Genomic DNA, 22,214 nt, shown 5'->3' on the forward strand with positions numbered 1-22,214 from the left:
TAAGATGAACCTAATTCTCCTAACTTGCTATGTTAATTATCCTAACCTGCTGCGTTAATTATCCTAACCTGCTGCGTTAATTATCCTAACCTGCTACTAAAAGTACATTCTGGTCAATTCTGACATAAGCTGTATCCCAGGGGTAGGCAACCCTGTTGCTTGAGTACTGCAGGATTTTGTTCCCAACTAGGTACTACACCTGACCAACTGAGCTAATTGATCAGTAAAGTGATTTCCTAAATTCAAATAATTTGGCCTTCCTGGTTAAATCAAAACATGAAGTGGCTGCTGCACTCCAGGACCAGGGTTGCCTACCCTTGCTGTATCCCTTCTAGCCGATTTACTGCCAACTGCAGTTATGGACTGTTTGCTCACGAGTATAGTTCATTGGCTGATCCCTCCTGGTGACCTGGATGCAGGTACTGTATGTGATCCTTCATAACCCATAGGAAGTCCCACCCAGTTGACTACTTCAAATGGTGAAAGTCCCCAATGGTGCTGCCCATGCTGAAACGGGCTTTAGGCATTAGAGTCCTCTGTCTATGAGTTTACTTGCTTTCGTGATAAGTGGGAGTGGGAGGGATTTACCGCGTACAACGGCCTGTGTGCCGCTCTAAAATTTCCGTCTGGAAACCACCTCCTTCCATGTAATCGCTGGCTATCATTCGTCCAAGCAGAGCCAGCCGGTGCGATCGTGGCAGTGGCGGAGTGGAGCAAGCAACTTCTGTATGTAAATAAAAATTTCAAACGCGATATTGTCACCTGACTATTGTAGCAAATACTCCGCAACTGATGTCTCCATCTTTACGAGGAAACTGATGCTAGCGAGAAAGAATCGTTGGTTTCGCTATCGTTTTATATCGTGCTGTTTCTTACTACGAGGTGAGTGAACGGCGAGTTGGTGATGATGTCGAAGTCTAGTGTTCACAGCTGTCCAGTAGCGAGCGAAATACATGCATTGGGATACAGATGGGTTTACATTGCCATTCAAATTCTCGATGACCGGTTTATTCACAAATAGTCCCTTCAGTTAATGAAATGCTGCTATTTCATGTGCCTCGATTGTTTTCAAAGATAGCGAACGTTTTCTAAAAGAATGCAACAGAGATCATTGTGGCTCGAGCCTCTTCCTTGAAAATGGTGTCTGACATACTGATGGGAAACATATGAAATGAAAGGATATTTCAAGTCCACTGTATGCTAAACAGCTTCCAAGCGGGGTCAGAAAGGGGTCATTTTGATTGGCAGTATGTTAACCTTTATCTCAACAAGTTTACATTTTGTATGACATTTCCTTCAAAGTATCAATTATTGCCAACAAAATACTTAGGCAATACCCCGTGCTTCTCTGAAAGCATAACGTTACCAATAACCGCTGTATGTATCACGCAGAGAGCGCAGATATTGTAATGTATCCCACCCTGAACCTCCGACAGATTATATGGTGCAACATACTGTACTAGCTTACATTTCATGTATTAAGAAAATATCTTACAACAGCCTCTCTTACAACTCTGCATACAGAGTTTGATGGCCCATTCTGTAATGATTGATAGCCAGGGGCGTCATGCACCCATTATTTTATGGGGGCACGAATTATGTGTGGATGGATTCTTTAGCATGGTCTGGAGCCCCCTCCAGTTTGAAAAATCCTAAATTGTCCAACACCAGAAACGGCTTTTTCTTACAATCTAGAGCCATAAGATTATACCTAATTCCATGTAAAAGATATGTATTTTTCTGCATAGGTTATGTAAGCATACCATTTTCCTGTTCAATTGTCATTTTCATTAAAATGCCACACTGGTATATAGTATCATAACCTTAAATATGCTTCTCTGCATCTTTGCTAGCCCAACTGGCTGCATATTGCACTATTATTGCTTTCCATCTTTTGTCATCTGCATCCAACTGGACTCTATGCAGCCGGATATACACTCATGGCCCCTGGCGACTGGCTCTACATAAAATATCCTCCATTCGGGGGCGAGGGCGCCAATTTTCTCCTTGACTAGCTTTAAAAATATGCACACAATTTTCGACCACCATGCTTGAGTGGCTAGTGCTACTTCCTGATGTTGCACACGGCGTTCAGCCAGGGGTAAACAGACTGCTGCAGCCTGATTGGCTGAACATCAGAGGTAGCATTAGCCACTCTTAGCATGCTGGTGTAGCATTTCATTTTATTAAGACAGTACCCTTATTTTTTCCCAGAGGCTCTTCGTTAAAACTAGTTGAGGAAATTGAAGCCCTGACAGCCTGAATCGAGGATGTATTATGTGTGAGTGTATAGAGGGGTTGGTTGTTTAGCAACAAAACTGACACGTGCGCAACTATGGGGCAAAACCGACTGGGTTGGCTTAGATTGTTGACAACAGGTAAACTACAATTTGTCTCCAAGTGTTTATTGAAACATACACTGAACAAAATTATATAAATGCAACATCCAACAATTTCAAATATTTTACTGAGTTACAGTTCGTATAAAGAAATAAGTCAATTGAAATAATGTATTGGGACCTAATCTATGGATTTCACATGACTGGGAATACAGATATGCGTCTGTTGGTCACAGATGCCTTATAAAAATAAAAAAAAGTAGGGGGGTGGATCAGAAAACCAGTCAGTATCTGGTGTGACCACCATTTGCCTTATGCAGCGTGACACATCTCCTTCGCATAGAGTTGATCAGGCTGTTGATTGTGGCCGGTGGAATGTTGTCCCACTCCTTTTCAATGGCTGTGTGAAGTTGCTGGATATTGTTGGGAACTGGAACATGCTGTCGTACACGTCGATCTAGAGCATCCCAAACATGCTCAATGGGTGACATGTCTTGTGAGTTTGCAGGCCAGAACAATTTGCAGAAGAACTGGGACAATTTCAGCTACCAGGAATTGTGTACAGATCCTTGGGACATGGGGGAGGGGGGGCTTGCATTATCATGCTGAAACATGAGGGGATGGCGGTGGATGAATGGCACTAGAATGGGTCTCAGGATCTCATCACGGTATCTCTGCTTTCAAATTGCCATTGATAAAATGCAGTTGTGTTTGTTTGCCATAGCTTATGCCTGCCCATACCAAAACCCCACCCCCACCATAGGGCACTTTGTTCACAAAGTTGACATCATCAAACCACTTGCCCACACGATGCCATTTGACCGGTAGAGTTGAAACCAGGATTCATCTGTGAAGAACATACTTCTCCACCATGCCAGTGACCGTCAAAGGTGAGCATTTGCACACTGAAGTCGTTTACGACGCCGAACTGCAATCAGGTCAAGACTGGTGAGGACGCCGAGCACGAAGATGAGCTTCCCTGAGACTGTTTCTGACAGTTTGTGCAGAAATTCTTTGTTTGTGCAAACCCATGGTTTCATCAGTTGTCTCAGACAATCCCACTGGTGAAGAAGCTGGATGTGAAGGTCCTGGGCTGGCATGGTTACACTTGGTGTGCGGTTGTGAGGCCGGTTGGACAAATTCTCTAAAATTACGTTGGAGGCGGTTTATGGTAGAGAAATGAACATTCAGTTCTCTGGCAACAGCTCTGGTGGACATTCCTGCAGTCAGCATGCCAATTGAATGCTCCCTCAACTTGAGACATCTGTGGCATTGTGACAAAACGACACTTTTTTGTATTTTTTAACCCCTTTTTCTCCCCAATTTCGTGGTTTCCAATTGGTAGTTAGTCTTGTCTCATCGCTGCAACTCCCGTACGGACTTGGGAGAGGCGAAGGTCGAGAGCCGTGCGTCCTCCGAAACACAACCCAGCCAAGCCGCACTGCTTCTTGACACAATATCCACTTAACCCGGAAGCCAGCCGTTACCAATGTGTTGGAGGAAACACCGTACACCTGACAACCGTGTCAGCATGCACTGTGCCCGGCCCACCACAGGAGTCGCTAGTGCGCGAAGGGACTAGGACGTTCCTGCCAGCCAAACCCTCCCTTAACCCGGACAGCGCTGGGCCCCGGCTGCGACAGAGCCTGGACTCGAACCCAGAATCTCTAGTGGCACAGCTAGCACTGCGATGGCCCTTAATCAACTTCTTGATATGCTACACCTGTCAGGTGGATGTATTATCTTGGCAAAGGAGAAATGCTCACTAACAGGGATGTAAACAAATTTGTGCACAACATTTGAGAAAAATAACATTTTTGTGTGTGTGTAACATTTCCAGGATCTTTCATTTCAGCCCATGAAACATAGGACCAACTCTTACTATGTTGCGTTTATATTTTTGTCCAGTGTAAATACATTTGCACGATGACCGCTTGTTGTCTCCCAAATACATTGTTATAGTTGTTGGTTAGCTATCTAGTGAATTTGAGCCATTTTAGCATTGACATGAAATCATTTAAAATCACCTCAAACAAGACATGATATCAAGAATAACATGAATCTAGCTCAAACGGGTCACTTACCATTCCCCACATGGGAGTTTCTTGTCATTGTTTGTAGCGATCTGGCCATCCAGAATCACAACTCGCGGACTTCTGCCCCGTTGAAGCGTGCGCATCGTTTTCGTGACGTTGTCAGCTAACCCATCTATAGCCAGCTGCATAGAGCCCAGTTGGATGCAGATGGCAAACTACGTAAAAGGAATAATACGGCCGGTTGGCCTACATCTCTGCTAAAATATTTAAAGGATTGTGAGTCTTATTTAGTAATTGCTTGCTTTTCTAAAGTCTACCAACCTTGCCAGCAGGAATGTCCGATAAGATAGTTAGACAAGCTACTCTTACTTGATCGCCTGCAATGGCTTGGAAGCCAGTTTTCCAGTCGCCCAACCTCATAACTATCTGGGCTAGCTAAAGCCAACTTCATAAAATTGCTAGATGGCTATTATTACAGAGAAACAACTATTTTTAGTTTGATTTATTAATCAAGAAGGAATCAATAGGCTTAAAGCTTCATCAAATACATTTACAGACATACCTCCTGCAAGTCCTGTCCCATCACTGGCATCTAAAATCAAATCAAACACTGTTTGTCTCTCTCTCTCTCTCTCTCTCCTCCACTGACGATACTGTCTGCATGCACTAAGGATCCTGAGTGGCGCAGCGGTCTAAGGCACTGCATCGCAGTGCTAGAGGCGTCACTACAGACCCGGATTCGATCCCGGGCTGTATCACAACCGGCTGTGTTCGGGAGTCGCAAAGGGCGGCGCACAATTGGCCCAGTGTCGTCCGGGTTAGGGGAGGGTTTGGCCGGGGTAGGCCGTCATTGTAAATAAGAATTTGTTCTTAACTGACTTGCCTAGTTAAAGATATACTTCTCCTTAATGCAACCGCTGTGTCAGATTTCAAAAAAGCTTTACAGCGAAAGCACACCATGGAATAATCTGAGTACAGCGCTCAGCCAACAAAACAAGCCATACAGATACCCGCCATGTTGTGGAGTCAACAGAAGTTAGAAATAGCATTATAAATATTCACTTACCTTTGATCTTCATCGGAATGCACTCCCAGGAATTCCAGTTCCACAATAAATGTTTGTTTTGTTCGATAAAGTCCATCATTTATGTCCAAATACCTCCTTTTTGTTCGCACGTTTAGGTCACAAATCCAAATTCACAAGGCGCAGGCACTTAGTCCAGACAAAGTCATTACAGTTCGTAGAAACATGTCAAACGATGTATAGAATCAATCTTTCAAATCTTCAATAATATTCCAACCGGACAATTCCTTTGTCTTTAGAAAGTAAAAGGAACCAAGCTCGTGCTCACGGCCTGACTAAACTAGCGTGACTAAACTAATGGCATTCTGCCAGACCCCTTAGTCAAACAGCTTTTATTCGCTCCCCCTTCACAGTAGAAGCCTGAAACAAGGTTCTAAAGACAGTTGACATCTAGTGGAAGTCTTAGGAAGTGCAATCAGACCAAATTTACACTATCTTGGGTAGGCATATACTTGAAAATCTACAAACCTCAGATTTCCCACTTCCTGGTTGGATTCTTTCTCAGGTTTTTGCCTGCCATATGAGTTCTGTTATACTCAGACATCATTCAAACAGTTTTAGAAATTTCAGAGTGTTTTCTATCCAAATCTACTAATAATATGCATATCGTAGCCTCTGGGCCTGAGTAGCAGGCAGTTTACTCTGGGCATGCTTTTCATCCAAACGTGAAAATAGCGCCCCCAGCCATAAGAAGTTAAATAAAATAAAAATCTAACGTCCTGCCTAGAATATCTTTGCTCCTTGGTGCACCTTGTAAGGAACCACTTACTAGGGAGAATAGGGGGGTTACTTTTTGCCTGGTCCAGTCAGTGTGCTCCCTCTGTAAAGTACCACTGACAAATTATTATAAAACGTAGGCTTAAAAATGAAGTTTAGTCATTAATTTAACATCTGAAAATGTTTAAAACAGGACAAATCTGAGGGGTCACGTGTCCTTGTCTCCCCCTATGGGCATGACACAGCTGATGGGGAGCTTACAGTAATTGGGTGTATTTTGTAGTGTAATTTCTCAAATTCTGTGCTATGCATGATGCCTGTGGGATATGATTGATCTGTCCTAGTCGCTTGCCCCTCTGCTCCACCTTAATATCCCAGCACTTTGTCTAGTCCGATGGAAACATCAATGCTGGATGCCCATTTGTCCATGGTGTTGACACTAATAAAATCTATGTCCTTGGCTATGCTTGTAACGAAACATGGATATGGGGCTTCCTACTACTAAGCCTCTTCCCTGGTTGTCCGTCTTAGAAATATTTGACTTGTTGACTTGCATGTTTAGTACAAAAAGCTGTAAGGCAGCCCAAAGATGTTTTCAGAATGCACAATTTGTTCCTAATCGAACACTGTCTGTATTCTGCTGCTCCAACTGTATCATCAGCACCCATTTTTGCACACAGAGCAGATGTTGCAAAGTTTCTCAAAGTATGTCATTGGTGATTCAGGCAAATGCCCTGTCATAGCCTATGTCAAATCACATGGCTTGCATAACCCAATATCTGAATCTTCAGGCAGTATTTTAGTGAAATAGTCTAACCATAGGAGGTTAAGTGTCAGAGTAGGGGAATGCAACATCTTTTCAACTGTTTCTCAAAATGTAGTATCAGGTGTCAGTCCTCATTTCTCTTTCACTCACAACCCTGACTCTTTCTCTCACTATCAGATCCCTGTCTTCAGGCCTAACCTTGTTGCGATTTGAAAAAGATGAATGAAATATTCAGCAGAAAAGCAGTTGGCTCCCACAGGGTCTCTCTCATCCCACAGTACTCCTTCCTCATCTTTCTTCTGTCTCTCACAATCCCCCCCCCCCCCCGCCACTTCCCCTTCTCGCTCTCTCTGATAATATTATCGATGGAGACATTGCTGAATTATACATTTGGTGTTCTATTGATGCTGTCTTCTCCTCCCTCTACACTTTTGTTTTCTGCTGATGTTGTTTTAAAAGCCATCAAATATGCATCAGTCCAAGACTCATTTTTATCCTGTTCAAATGTATTAACATGCTCCAAGGGAGAGGAGGCTGGACCTGAGGGAATGTTGAGGCAGCCCACAGCTTAGAGGATGGAGTGTGTATGACAGGAAGAAAAAGTCAGTGAAAGTTATTTTGGGGTTTAGACAAGTGACATGTCAAGTGACTTTTAGAAGTTGTTTAAATGGGACAGATATAACCTAATTAGAACCTGTGTAATTTATAGTACAGGACCAAACTGGATTTAAAAAGTACAAATATGATCATAAATATACATATTTTTTTTGTATTTATAGGTAACCCTCAAAACACCTAGGAAAATACAAGAATATGCTCTCATGTCAACCAGACAGACCTACTGTAAATGTTGGTTTTACAAGTTCAGTAAAAACATTGTAATAAATATTTCCTAATACTGTTAAACTGCATTTTCTCTTGTTCTGTGTACGTTAGAGTGCCTCACCATCGCCGCCTCTTGACCATGCGGAGTGTGTGTACAGTCCTCCTGGTGGTTGTTGCTGCAGCCCTCTCTTCTGCAGACTCCGATACGCACAGACACGACTCCAACCTGGAGATCTGTATCCTACTCTGTTTCCTTCTTCAAAATATTAAGAGGTGTCCTCTTGGATGACCCTTGATTAGTGTGTATGTATTGAAATGTCTGTCAGCATTTCTTCCTGAACACCCCCCCCCCCCCTCTCTCAGACAAGCGTCTGTTTGAGACCAAGAGGAAAGACCAGCTAAATGCTCTGAAGAACCTGGTGGAGCTCAATGACATCAACCAGCAGTATAAGATCATAGACATCATGCTGAAGGGCCTGTTTAAGGTACAATGGCTCCACTCCTGTTTAACTTCCCTTCATGCTGCCCATTAGCTAGAAACAGGACGTTGTGGCCTTGGCGGGAAGTAATTGCGGTATTCGTTTCTTAGCATGTTTACATTATTATGATCTCATGAGTAGGCAAATAAGGCCACTTGCCAAGCAGTATCTAAGTAGCCGGTCACTAATAGGACAAGAGTAACCCGGATTTAGCTTCCAAGTCTTCCTTTTGTGCTTAAAGCCTCACTGTATATACTGTATTCTTCCCAGATATATATACTGTTTGATTCCCAGAGGACATATCTGCTATGTTGTATCTGCTCTGCCCAAGGACATCTATGGTAGTCAACCCACAGTGGGCAATCTACATTGTGTGTGTGTGTTCTGTGAAGGTGTTGGAGGACTCGAAGGCCATCCTTATTGCAGCCAACATGCAGGCTGATGATCCCTTCCCCATGGATGACAAAATCAAAGAAGGTCAGATCATGGACCGTTATACCGTTACTACACTTTGCTCTCTCTACTCGCTCTTTCTCACTCGATGCTAATCTGATTTGTCTGTTAACCATCTTGCTTTTTTCTCCTCTCTCCCTCCCCTTTTCCCTCTCTCCGCCTCTTACGTTTTCTTACGCTCTTTTAGTATGTCAGTCTGCAGTGATTTACTTTATAGTTTATTTCCTAAGTATGAAATGTAGACTACTCTCTTTCTCTATCTCGCTCCATAGCCTACTCCCATGTGGTGGAGAACACAGCGTTCTTTGGGGACGTGGCGTTGCGTTTCCCACGTATTGTCCACCACTACTACGACCGTAACCCTGACTGGGGCGGCCTTCTGCGATGGGGGCTCCGCTTCTGCAACCTCACTGGGGTGTTCACCGGGGGCGCACACCAGCATGTTCTCTCACTGGTGAGACGGGGATGGAACTGGGGCATAGAGGAAATGTTTATGCTTTATTGAAAGCCAACAGGTGTAATGTATTATAACCTTATTACTACATTTTATAAGCATATTGTAAGCATACCATTAAGTAACTAATGTTTTCTATGTGCCTTTTCTTTCTATGGATTCAAAATGGCGGATAACTCTCACTCTTTGTCTCTCAGATGTCGCAGGAGTTGGGAATAATAGAGAAATCCCCAGACTTCACTAACCCATACCGCACTGAGAGAGACGACGTGAGTAACACACGGTGGCTCTCAGCCTCTGTAACCACATTGTATACTATCACAGTGAAGTCTACCAGACAGACTTGAAAAGTGTGTTCTTTTAAGGCTTGTTTAACAAACAAGTTTGACTATGTTTGAAAGTTTGACTGTTTGAGACAAGCATAACATCAGTAAAACTCATACTGACTGCACCTTTCCCATCCTCTGCTGTTTGATTCTCAACACTCGTACACCTATTATTAAAAATGCCTCTCAAACACGTTCACGCGCTCTGCTTTTCTCTGGTGCAGGTGCTTCACACTGCAGAGGCTTTTCAGAAGATCCTGAGGGAGGAGGAGAAGAGGAGGAGGAAAGAGGACAAGAGGAAAGAGATTAGGAAGGGGCCCCGCATCTCCCGCTCCCGTACTGAGCTATAGTACTTTATCTCAACTCTTGGAGAGAAATGAAGAGGAGAAGGAAAATGTAGGGGGATGTCCTGAGTCCTAGATTCAGTGATGAAGAGGTTGGGTGTTGGAACCGGTGAGTTCTGTCAAAGGGAAAAAGTGGCAGCAGAGAATTTGAGAGGGAACTAGAAGTGTTTATGTGGCACAGGAACAAACTGGAGAGAAGGAAAGGAGGTTGAGCTCTATCTGTGGAATCAGACTTACTGTATACAGTTCTGTGCCCAACCTGCAGTTATTATGAAACAAAGAAAATGCAGCTAGCACTATGTTGAAGATTTAATAAGGAAAGCTCATTTTCATAACTAGATTACATAACTGTACTTTGGAAGAAACAGCAAATACCCAATATGTTATGTTTTTTGTGAATAGATTGAATACAATTTACTACCATACAATTGTTTTGATGATGGCATTTGTACGTATGAGTTTACATTCCCATTCAACAAGCTTTAAAATATAAAGCTTGAATATGTTGAATTATGTTTTGTTTAAGTTTTCCTGTTGCCTTCTCCAGAGTTATCAGATTTATATAATGAGATTTTATGAGTTTGTTGTTGAATGGTCCTACTGTAGGTGTATCCTCTTGATTTGCGGTACAAGTGTTGATCGTGAGCGCAGAACCATTTTTCATGATGTCTGCCACTTGCTCTCCTAGAGCCGAATGCTTTCTTAGCTCTGTCTGTGTGTGACTGTCCGCATGAGTGTTAAATGGGGTTTGGTCACTTTTATGATTTAAATTAAACTATTTTACATATTATTTTGTCTACAATTAGGGAGGGATAATGTCTTAGATCTGTGTCTTTTGGCAACCACTCATCAGCTTAAACTTCTATATCATGTCACATTTGTTTCTGTCCATCTGATGGCCATAATGAAATGTCAGAACAGCAGTCACCTAGAACAATGCCTTTAAAAAACATCTTTATTTTGGCATATCTAGGGAAGATCTTAATTCCATATTCCTCCTGTCCTGTCTCCTCAAAATCCATTCAACCAGAAATCCCTCCTCTCTGACCACCTCCTATGGGTTTTGAGAAAGAGAGAGGATGTGAGGAGTATACAATTGAGATATTCCCCTAGTGTTTTGTTGCCTCTTGACATTTTGAGTGAAATTAGCTCATTTTAATGTAAATAAGTTATATTCAATATACAGGGGTGATGACTGATTGATTATGATTTGCTAGAGTTTTGTAAATGGACTGTTATTTATGTATGTTTAGAGCAGTGCAGGCTGGTGGGAGGAGCTAAAGGAGGATGTGCTCATTTTAATGGGTGGAATGGAGTTCACAGGTTTGTTTTATGCCATTCCAGCCATTACAATGAGCATGTCCTCCTATAGCTCATCCCACCAGCCTCCTCTGGTTCAGATTTAGCGTCTCATTACTGAGAATTTACTATCGTGAGTAGATTTATCATACATTTGTTAAGTTTAATAAATTACTATGAATCATACTTGTTAATTTGAAATAATTACAAATAAATCAATCGCCGAAGATTTTAATAAAAGTCAATGTAATGAAATCAGAATGCATAACATCTGCCACCAGACGGCGCCAAAGGTGTGCAATCGACAGTCATGAAGTCATTTCCCCCCACTGTTTTTGTTCAAAGTCATTGGACTGTTGCCGAACAGAAAGAGTAATCTCTGCCATAAACACTTCACCAACGCAACACAACAAGCCCGAATGTAGACTTGAAGCTTAATCAGACAGAGATCATGTCTAATTTCGTGGAATCGGGTAGGCCAAGTTTTGTTTTTTTTCTCCCATATTTGACAGTTTGGAACATAGCATTTAGCTAAGTTAAAACTCATGCAAATCTAGCTAGCTAAAATTAGCTAGCAGCAAACTGTCAACAACAGAGATAGCTAGCTAGCTGACGTTAGCTAACCGTAGTCTTATTTATACTTCAAAGAATAGGAAATAGTTAACCAACGTGCTATTTGAAGATTGATCTTTTGGCAATGTTTAGTTAATGATTGTGTGGTCTCTAGTCAACGTTAAGAAACAGTGCTGTTTTTCACAAGGGAAAACAAAGCTGAACAATCTGCGGCGTAAATTAGTTGAACATTGCTGACTGTTCTTCACCAGCCTGTCAAAGAATGGTGTGAGGTCAGGCCTACACCAAGTTATGTAATGCACAGTGGATAGATTAGGCTAATTGCTTAACTGTATAAATAGTAGGCCTAGTCTCTCAGAACGAGTGTAATTTGCAGACTGTTCAGCTGAAAACTGCACATATGAACCTAGCCTAAGTAATGTCACAATCAGCTGCTTGTCTGTCAACCAATTATTTATATATAAAATAGATTACTGACGAGCGCTGTTTTGAAGCCATCTTGGCACTTCACCAGCTACAGAAATACGTGTATTGTCTACATTTGTTTTTTCCACGATTATTCTATTAGACACATTAATGTATACTCTGAAATGATATTATGTAAGCTAAATATAAAAAATGATCATTAAATATATTAACATTTTCCCTAAAGTCCAGGTAGCAGATAATGGACCCTGTCATGTATTTATTTAGTTGGTGCTGTATATTTAAGCAATAAGGCCCGAGGGCATGTGGTGTATGGCCAATATACCACGGCTGTGGGCTGTTAAGGACGATGCAACGATGAGTGCCTGGATACAGCCCTTTTGCCATGTACCACAAACCCCACAGGTTCTTTACTGGTACAACATAATTAGAACAGTGAACAAGTAATTTTGTGTCATACGTGGTGTACGGTCTGATATACCACGGCTTTCAGCCAATCAACATTCAGTGCTCAAACGACCCTGACTAACCTGGGGGAGTTCAAGCCCTGAATGCTGATTGGCTAAAAGCTGTGTTACATCAGATCGTATACCACCGGTATGACAAGACATGTATTTTTACTCTCCTAATTACGTTGGTAACCAGTTTATAATAAAAATAAGGCACCTCGGGGGTTTGTGGTATTAGTTGCATGTTTCGTAAAAAAAAGATGATGCATGTTTTGGACTGATGCCCGACTGAGCATTCAACTCAGTGCATCGTCAATGAGCGCTGATGAAGATTTCATCAAAAGTGCGTTACAGTGGCTTGGAAATACAATGCCATTCAAAAGGAGGCAAATAATTAGAAGGAAAACCTTTCATCATCATTTTGATGTCACCAGATGGACTTCAGATGCAGTATAACTTTTGCTAGCTAAAATTGGGGGAACACACCGGATTTTAACTTTTTTTAACAACTTTCCTAGCTAATGACATTGCCATCTGTCTAACGTAAATTTGACGACATGATAATGCTGGCAAAATTGTTTCCTACTAAATATGTTACTACTTTAGCAATTTCATTGTATTTCGAGGCAGTAGAGTGTAGTTTAGACTAAACAGTAGTTAGTCTCTGTCCAGAATGACTGGGCTTATCACCACTTTAGGGCACCACTATGGTGCCGCCGATGGAGGGGGCTTGAGAATGTTCATAGCAATGACGCGACCGAGTGACGGAGGTGCAACCTATGAATATGGACAATATACCATGCACTCTGCGTTGCATCATGCTTAAGTACAGCCCTTAGCCGTGGTATATTGGTCATATACCACACCCCCTCGAGCCTTATTGCTTACATATAAATGGGTTCTAACTTGAAAAATTCTTTGTTAGTTTATAATTGTACAATTTATGCTCCCTGTATATTAAAACATGAATACTGCCGGGAAGGGCCGAACGCAAGATAGTCATTTTGATGACTCGCAGCCTACTGTACATGGTAAGCTGGTGCGCACCAGGTTGTACCTCATGTTTTAGTAATGGAAAACGGTTGTGAGGATTTTTCTACAATATTCACAACATATTGACATAAATATAATCTTTATTGAGTAAAAAATAATTTTGGCAATTACATGTGGAAAAGTGAACATAGTGTTGAGTGAACATTATCAAGCCAGCAGCAGATTAAACAGAAAGTGAATTCTCTCCTCCCTCTCTCCCTGGTTTTAGCTTGCAGATATCACTGTCTAGCTGGATAGCTTTAGAATATTTTATTAGCCTGTACCAGTGACAAACTTGGCTATCTTATCGACATATGGCAGTACACAAAATCTTATTTTGCCAGCTAGAAAGAAACAGACACAAATTAATTCAGGAATGGAGGAAGAGGATAGTTAGCTATAGCAAGCTAATGTTAGCTGATGCCTCTTTAACAAGAAGTAACTGTGACAACATTGAAGTGTGGTATACTGCAGGGCTGCCGGCTAGGGCCATTATTGTTTTCTGTTTTTACTAATGACCTTCCACTGACCTTGAATAAAGCGTGTGTGTCTATGTACGCTGACGACTCAATAGTATACACGTCGGCTGCAACAGTAAAATAAATAAATGACACCCTTAACATAGAGCATTTTTGGGACAAATCACTCGCTCAACACTAAACCTATTTAGATATATTATTGAATAATGTGTCGATTGAGCAAGTTCAGGAGACTAAACTGCTGGTTGTAACCCTAGGTAGAAAGCTATCATGGTCAAAACATATAGACCACAGAAGGTTGGTGGCACCTTAATTGGGGAGGATGGGGTCGTGGTAATGGCTGTAGCGGAATCAGTGGAATGTTATCAAACGCATGGTTTGATGCCATTCCATTCGCCGCCATTCCACCCATTATTATGAGCCGTCCTCCCCTCAGCAGCCTCCACTGATATAGACTCAATGGTTGCTAAAATGGGAAGAGGTACAGTGGGGAGAAGAAGTATTTGATACACTGCCGATTTTGCAGGTTTTCCTACTTACAAAGGATGTAGAGGTCTGTAATTTTTATCATAGGTACACTTCAACTGTGAGAGACGGAATCTAAAACAAAAATCCAGAAAATCACATTGTATGATTTTTAAGTAATTAATTTGCATTTTATTGCATGACATAAGTATTTGATCACCTACCAACCAGTAAGAATTCCGGCTCTCACAGACCTGTTAGTTTTTCTTTAAGAAGCCCTCCTGTTCTCCACTCATTACCTGTATTAACTGCACCTGTTTGAACTCGTTACCTGTATAAAAGACACCTGTCCACACACTCAATCAAACAGACTCCAACCTCTCCACAATGGCCAAGACCAGAGAGCTGTGTAAAGACATCGGGGATAAAATTGTAGACCTGCACAAGGCTGGGATGGGCTACAGGACAATAGGCAATCAGCTTGGTGAGAAGGCAACAACTGTTGGCGCAATTATTAGAAAATGGAAGAAGTTCAAGATGAAGGTCAATCACCCTCGGTCTGGGGCTCCATGCAAGATCTCACCTCGTGGGGCATCAATGATCATGAGGAAGGTGAGGGATCAGCCCAGCTACACGGCAGGACCTGGTCAATGACCTGAAGAGAGCTGGGACCACAGTCTCAAAGAAAACCATTAGTAACACACTACGCCGTCATGGATTAAAATCCTACAGCGCACGCAAGGTCCCCCTGCTCAAGCCAGCGCATGTCCAGGCCCGTCTGAAGTTTGCCAATGACCATCTGGATGATCCAGAGGAGGAATGGGAGAAGGTCATGTGGTCTGATGAGACAAAAATAGAGCTTTTTGGTCTAAACTCCACTCGCCGTGTTTGGAGGAAGAAGAAGGATGAGTACAACCCCAAGAACACCATCCCAACCGTGAAGCATGGAGGTGGAAACATCATTCTTTTGGGATGCTTTTCTGCAAAGGGGACAGGACGACTGCACCGTGTTGAGGGGAGGATGGATGTGGCCATGTATCGCGAGATCTTGGCCAACAACGTCCTTCCCTCAGTAAGAGCATTGAATATGGGTCGTGGCTGGGTCTTCCAGCATGACAACGACCCGAAACACACAGCCAGGGCAACTAAGGAGTGGCTCCGTAAGAAGCATCTCAAGGTCCCCAAGTGGCCTAGCCAGTCTCCAGACCTGAACCCAATAGAAAATCTTTGGAGGGAGCTGAAAGTCCGTATTGCCCAGCGACAGCCCCGAAACCGGAAGGATCTGGAGAAGGTCTGTATGGAGGAGTGGGCCAAAATCCCTGCTGCAATGTGTGCAAACCTGGTCAAGAACTACAGGAAACGTATGATCTCTGTAATTGCAAACAAAGGTTTCTGTACCAAACATTAAGTTCTGCTTTTCTGATGTATCAAATACTTATGTCATGCAATAAAATGCAAATTAATTACTTAAAAATCATACAATGTGATTTTCTGGATTTTTGTTTTAGATTTCGTCTCTCACAGTTGAAGTGTACCTATGATAAAAATTACAGACCTCTACATGCTTTGTAAGTAGGAAAACCTGCAAAATTGGCAGTGTATCAAATACTTGTTCTCCCCACTGTATGTCCATGATAGGACGTTGCTCTGCATTCTTGACATTTCAGTCCACCAGACAAGTCCTACAGGCCCTAGTTTTGTCGCACCTGGACAACTGCCAAGCTGTGTGGTCATGTACAGCAAAGAGGGACATAGGTAAATTGTAGTTGGTCCAGAACAAAGCAGCACATATCGCACTTAGATGTGCACAGAGGGCAAGTGTCAGTAACATGCATGTCAGTCTCTACTGGTTCAAAGTTGAGGAGAGATTGACTGCATCACTATTGGTCTTTGTGCGAGGTATTGATGTGTTGAAGGTACCGAACTGTCTGTTCAAGCAGTTGGCACAATGTTCAGACACTCATCGGTACAACACAAGACATGCAACCAGAAGTCTCTTCACATTCCCTAGGTCCAGAACAGAGGCTGGGAAACACACAGTATTAAATAGAGCCATGACTACATGGCTAGAAATAAAACCAGATAAAATAACACCTTACTGCACACAGGGGACTGTGAAGAGACAGTCATTTGATTTACAGTGCCTTCGGAAAGTATTCAGATCCCTTGACTTTTCCACATTTTGTAATGTTACAGCCTTATTTAAAAAATATATATATTAAATTGATGAGGGAAAAAAACTATCTACACACAATACCCCATAATGACAAAGCAAAACATTGTATTTAGACATTTAAGCTCATTTATAATAAATGTTTAAAAAAAACATCTAATTTAAGTATTCAGACCCTTTACTCAGTACTTTGTTGAAGCACCTTTAGCAGCGATTACAGCCTTGAGTCTTCTTGGGTATGACGCTACTAGCTTGGCACACCTGTATTTGGGGAGTTTCTTCCATTTCTTCTCTGCAGATACTCTCAAGCTCTGTCAGGTTGGATGGGGAGCGTTGCTCCATAGCTATTTTCAGGTCTCCAGAGATGTTTGATCGGGTTCAAGTCAAGGTTCTGGCTGGGCCACTCAAGGACATTGAGACTTTTCCAGAAGCAACTCCTGTATTGTCTTGGCTTTGTGCATAGGGTCGCTGGCATTCAGGCCAAATAGTTAAATCTTGGTTTCATAAGACCAGAGAATCTTGTTTCTCATGGTCTGAGATTTATTTTGGCCAACACCAAGCGGTCTGTCATGTGCCTTTTACTGAGGAGTGTCATCCATCTGGCCACTCTACCATAAAGGCCTGACTGGTGGAGTGCTGCAGAGATGGTTGTCCTTCTGGAACGTTCTCCCATCTCCGCAGAGGAACTCTGGACCTCTGTCAGAGTGACCATCGGGTTCTATGGTCACCTGGTCAGGGACCAAGGCCCTTCTCCCCCGATAGCTCAGTTTGGCCGGGCGGCTAACTCTAGAAAGAGTCTTGGTGGTTCCAAACTTCTTCCATTTAAGAATGATGGAGGCCACTGTGTTCTTGTGGTCCTTCAATACTGCAGAACTTGTTTGGTACCCTTCTCCAGATTTGTGCCTCGACGCAGTCCTGTCTCGCAGCTCTACGGACAATGTCTTCGACCTCGTGGCTTGGTTTTTGCTCTGACATGCACTGTCAACTGTGGGACCTTATATAGACAGGTGTGTTCCTTTCCAAATCATGTCAAATCAATTGAATTTACCACAGGTGGACTCCAATCAAGTTGTAGAAACATCTCAAGGATGATCAATGGAAACAGGATGCACCTGAGCTTAATTTCGAGTCTCATAGCAAAGGGTCTGAGTACTTATTTAGATAAGGTATTTCTGATGTCTAAAAATCTGTTTTCGCTTTCATTATGGGGTATATTTTAGAATAAGCCTGTAATGTTACAAAATGTGGAAAAGTGAAGGGGTCTGAATACTTTCCGAATGCACTGAATGTAGGCTATGTGTGACATTTTAAATGAATGTAGTTCAGTCCTTGACTAATAATGTGCTATATTATGTAATGTTTCCATTGGACCCCAGGAAGAGTAGTTGCTGCTTTTGCCCCTCCAAAGAAAACCTGGCTCCTTTTTCTGAAATGCCACCATATCCATGATGGAATACATGGCTGAAGTGTTGCGTTTAGCCCGCCATCCACACAGACAGTTTCGGTCCCAGCCACAGGGCTCTATACAGAAACAAACAAATCTTTTCCCATAGTACAAGCCTATCTATAGTATGACAGCAGTTAGCTACCAACAGCTGGCAGACATGTTAATTTGGTTACTTTAGCATTAATCATTTGACTTGAAGCCCTCCTTTCATTGTTGATAGCCATGTAATGTGCCCCGCAGATTAACGAGTAGATGCCAGATTTGCTCCTCTCATTCTCAGAAATGTATCCCACTTTTTACGAAGTGTTTAATTTGTTTTCGCCATAGAGGCATACTCACATTTGCATAGTAAGTGTTGCTACACCCTGCTACCACACACAGCTTGGCCATCTTGATGAATAGAAATGCAATTGCTAGCTAGCTCCATACCACTAACACACAAGTTATGTTTTTTATTATTTTTACCCACGAGTATATGAAGGCTGAGCATGCATTTTGATTTCCTCACTGTGACGCTGACCGCGGGGAGTTGTGGGATTGTTTCTGAAGTTAGAGCTGATTTTGAGAGAACCTCTTTAACCCAACTTTTAAAACAATATTATAGTATTATAAAAATTGATTTAAGAGTTTGTAATTTGGCAAGGTTTTCTTGGTGGCCTCTAAGTTATTGAGACTATTTCTCAATGACAGAAACACATATAATAGTAACTTAGAGAAATAGCTGCTACATGCCTTTAAAGTTTACTTTATATATATTTTTTAATCTTACTTTCCCCACTAGAACAACAAAAAATGCTTAAATACATGTAATTTTGTCCTAGAAAACATTTAATTGAAATACTGTAGAAGTCCATTCATTCCTATGAAGGATTGCCTCTTCTGGGGAGTGCCAATATGGCTGACCGGTGGCTTCAAAGCTTCTCATTGGCCAATACATATCTATATCCCTGGATTGCTAATGATATGTATCATATAAAAACAATCAACATATTGTTTTTATATGATACATGTATTTTCTATTTGTTTGCTAAATCTGCAGCTAATAATACTGTATAGCTGTTTTGTGTCATTAGAAATTAAACTGTATTTCCATGTCCATCCAGGAAGGAGAAGAGGGGAGGGAAAAGACCCAGGTGACTTTTCGGAGAGCAAGGAGGAGGATGTGTCCTTAGCCACAGAGCTCCGTCTTGTCCTGATCGGAAAGACAGGATCAGGGAAGAGTGCCTCTGGCAACACCATCCTGGGCCGCAGGCACTTCCTGTCAGAGCTCAGCGCCAGCTCAGTCACCCAAGTCTGTGAACAAGGCAGCGCAGACCTGACTGAGGAGGAGGAGGAAGGACAAGAAGTCAGGAGGAAGAGGACGAGAGTGGTGGTGGTAGACATGCCAGGTTTTGGAGACACACGCTTCGATGCTGAGCAGACTCATTCTGAAATAGCCAAGTGTGTGGCACTGTGTGCCCCAGGCACCCATGCATTCCTCCTGGTGATCCCACTGGGTCGCTACACTGAGGATGAAGACCGAGCCGTGAGGGACATGGTCCATATATTTGGGGAGGGGGCGGTCCATGACCACACACTAGTCCTGTTCACTCGTGGTGATGATCTAGAAGGGCGGGGGATGGAGGGGTACCTCGGAGCCAGCGCACCGGTGGAGCTGAAGGCCCTGATAGAGAGGTGTGGGGGCAGGTACCACGTCCTCAACAACAGAGACCCAAGTGACCTGCACCAGGTTGTAGGGCTGCTGGAGAAGGTGGAGAGGATTGTGGAAGAGAACAATGGAGGCTTCTACACCAACACCATGTTCAGAGAGGCTGAGGCTGCCATCAGGGAGGAGCAGGAGAGGATGGTGAGAGAGAGAGGGGAGGGAGAAGGCAGTGAGATGACGGACAGGGAGAACAAGATAGCTAAAAGGCGGAAGTGTGATCTAGAACGGAGTGGGAGTGGGTGGGGTGAGAGGAGGGGGGCAGCTGTGGGAGGTTCAGGATTAAGGAAGAGAGACCTGGAGAGAGCAGGAGTAAATGAGGAGGGAAGGAAGGTGGAGAGGTGGACAGAAGAGAGGAAAGGAAGTGCCGTTAGCCTCCCGAGGGACAGAGGGGACAGGTGGAGGGAGTTGTTCAGGACCAGGCGGCGGGGCAGCGACAGGGCCTTGAGCAGGAGGCAGTCTTTCCTCTCTGCCCTGGGGCAGTTCAGGAGGGAGGCCGCCCTTTCTGAGAAGGTCCTAGAGAAAGTGAAGATCCTGGTGGCTGCTGGAGCCACTGGCATGGTCGTGGGGGCAGTGTTCGGGGCGGCTGCCCCTCTAGCTGCAGCGGCGGGAGCTGCAGCCATGGGGAACACTGTGGGCTTTGCTGCTGGGCAGCTGGCTGGGATGTCGGTGGCAGGCGGCACAGGGATGGGAAAAGCTGTGGGCGCCATAGTGGCAGCAGCCGCAGGGAAAACAGCCATGGCTCTCGGGGCAGCGACCGGAGGAGTGCTGGGGGGATCTGTGGGCGCCCTAGCTGGGGCAGAAGCTGCCAGTCCTGGGGCAGCTGCCTTGGATGCTCTAGGGCAGGTGAGCCTGATTGGGACTGCAGCAGTGGGAGTTGCAGCAGGGGTGGGGGGTGCCATGGGGGCAGGAGCGGCCCTGGGGGCTGCTCTGGAAGGTGCAGCTGTCAGCACAACTGCCCTTACAGGGGTGGGCACTGCAGCAGGGGCAGTAGGTGTGGCTAATGCTACTACTATTGGCTCAGTAGCAGCTGGGCAGCAAGCAGTGGCCACTGGGGGCAGTGTTGCGGCTGGAGCTGTTCAGTGTGCAGCCGCAGCTGTGGCAGATGGGGTGGCTGTGAGTGGGCCGCTGGTTCAGGCCGGTGGGGTGTGTGGATCTGCAGGGCGGGTTGTTTCTGGTGCCTGGGGCTCCATGGGAGCGACAGCGTGCATTATGACAGCGGTGGCAGAGATAGGCAAGGCTGCAGCGGGAATTGCCCTGGCAGGAGGGCTGGTGGTGAAGGTAGTGAAGGAGAGGGTCAGGAACAGCAACAGCTCAGCAGACGCCAACTACACAGAGAAGAAGTCCTATGAGATCTACTGGAACAAATAAAGGACAGTTAGGCCTGCAACACCACCAGACCACAGAAGAAAAAGATACTCTCAGGACCTTTCAAAATGTGGATTCAGGTTCAATCATTAAGCAACTTATCACAATTATCAATAAAAGCACATGTTGCAAGTCTTTGTTCTTTTTACTGGCAGTGGATGGTGTGATTTCCTCTTCACTGTTAATAAACTATAGCTCTTCTGCAGTGAAGTATCTTCCCACAATATTACTGAACTATCGTTTTAGCTTTGTTCAAGCACTTATCGTGGTTATTTGAGCTTTTTGGTATGAACTTACACCATTTGTATGATTTCTTGTGATCCTATAGTTAATTTTAATTCATTATAGAATATGGTTTTCTACTGTATTCAATCAAATTAGTAGTTTACTGTTTTAATGAAAGACAGTTATCTATTTCTGCATGCAGATTTTCATAAATCCACAGATTTAATCTACGACCTTTTTAGTCGGGTCCAGTATTACAAAACATATTTTTAGCTCTTATTCACAACTGAAATGAAGTACTGTACTGTATAACACATTTCACAGTATGTATTCAGTTGCAGTGTTTGTGGCTTTTTGAAAGGGAAAGAATTGAAATGCATGATAAAATGAAATCTGATAAAAATGTCCTTGTCATTTTCTCTTTTATACAGATCAACATTAATATTGAGTGCACAGAATAAATAAGAAATCACTGGGATTAATGCAAGGATGTGGATTTTAAGAAATAGTATGTCACCCTCAGCTCAGTTGACAAATCAAGGAATTAGACTTTAAGCACACACACAGAAGTGACTGTGTTTAGTAACAGTACTGAATCAAATCAAATGTTATTTGTCACATGTGCCAAATACAACAGGTGTAGACCTTACAGTGAAATGCTTACTTACAAGCCCTTAACCAATAAAGCAGTTTTAAGAAAATAAATAAAAGTAACAAATAATTAAAGAGCAGCAGTAAAATAACAATAGTGAG

At 43.2% G+C, this 22,214-nt stretch overlaps 2 protein-coding genes across 4 annotated transcripts; both read left to right on the top strand.

Moving 5' to 3' along the window:
• Nucleotides 1–465: 465 nt before the first annotated feature.
• Nucleotides 466–11,308, top strand: LOC139565434 (coiled-coil domain-containing protein 134-like). 3 transcript variants are annotated; one of them, XM_071385775.1, is made up of 7 exons: nucleotides 466–726; nucleotides 7,879–8,003; nucleotides 8,131–8,252; nucleotides 8,639–8,723; nucleotides 8,972–9,153; nucleotides 9,351–9,422; nucleotides 9,704–11,308. In XM_071385775.1, exons 2-7 carry the CDS (start codon nucleotides 7,907–7,909, stop codon nucleotides 9,827–9,829), a joined length of 684 nt encoding a protein of 227 aa, XP_071241876.1. In that variant the 5' UTR covers nucleotides 466–726; nucleotides 7,879–7,906; the 3' UTR covers nucleotides 9,830–11,308. The 3 variants fall into 3 exon arrangements, with proteins under 3 accessions (XP_071241876.1, XP_071241875.1, XP_071241877.1); XM_071385774.1 differs by having other exon boundaries at nucleotides 470–882; XM_071385776.1 differs by lacking the exon at nucleotides 466–726 and adding an exon at nucleotides 2,139–2,378.
• A 151-nt stretch (nucleotides 11,309–11,459) lies between these two features.
• Nucleotides 11,460–21,864, top strand: LOC139565433 (uncharacterized). Its single transcript, XM_071385773.1, has 2 exons — nucleotides 11,460–11,595; nucleotides 19,270–21,864. Exons 1-2 carry the CDS (start codon nucleotides 11,574–11,576, stop codon nucleotides 21,237–21,239), a joined length of 1,992 nt encoding a protein of 663 aa, XP_071241874.1. The 5' UTR covers nucleotides 11,460–11,573; the 3' UTR covers nucleotides 21,240–21,864.
• The last annotated feature ends 350 nt before the right edge of the window (nucleotides 21,865–22,214 follow it).

Source organism: Salvelinus alpinus, chromosome 36, assembly GCF_045679555.1.
Source record: "Salvelinus alpinus chromosome 36, SLU_Salpinus.1, whole genome shotgun sequence".
NCBI lineage: Eukaryota > Metazoa > Chordata > Actinopteri > Salmoniformes > Salmonidae > Salvelinus > Salvelinus alpinus.

Bases quoted from the DNA above. Each gene is read 5' to 3' on its own strand.
- LOC139565434 (XM_071385775.1), top strand. From the start codon at position 7,907: ATGCGGAGTGTGTGTACAGTCCTCCTGGTGGTTGTTGCTGCAGCCCTC. The intron at 8,004-8,130 runs GTATCCTACTCT...CCCCTCTCTCAG, and splicing joins CGACTCCAACCTGGAGATCT to ACAAGCGTCTGTTTGAGACC. The intron at 8,724-8,971 runs GTCAGATCATGG...CTCGCTCCATAG, and splicing joins GGATGACAAAATCAAAGAAG to CCTACTCCCATGTGGTGGAG.
- LOC139565433 (XM_071385773.1), top strand. From the start codon at position 11,574: ATGTCTAATTTCGTGGAATCGG. The intron at 11,596-19,269 runs GTAGGCCAAGTT...ATGTCCATCCAG, and splicing joins GTCTAATTTCGTGGAATCGG to GAAGGAGAAGAGGGGAGGGA.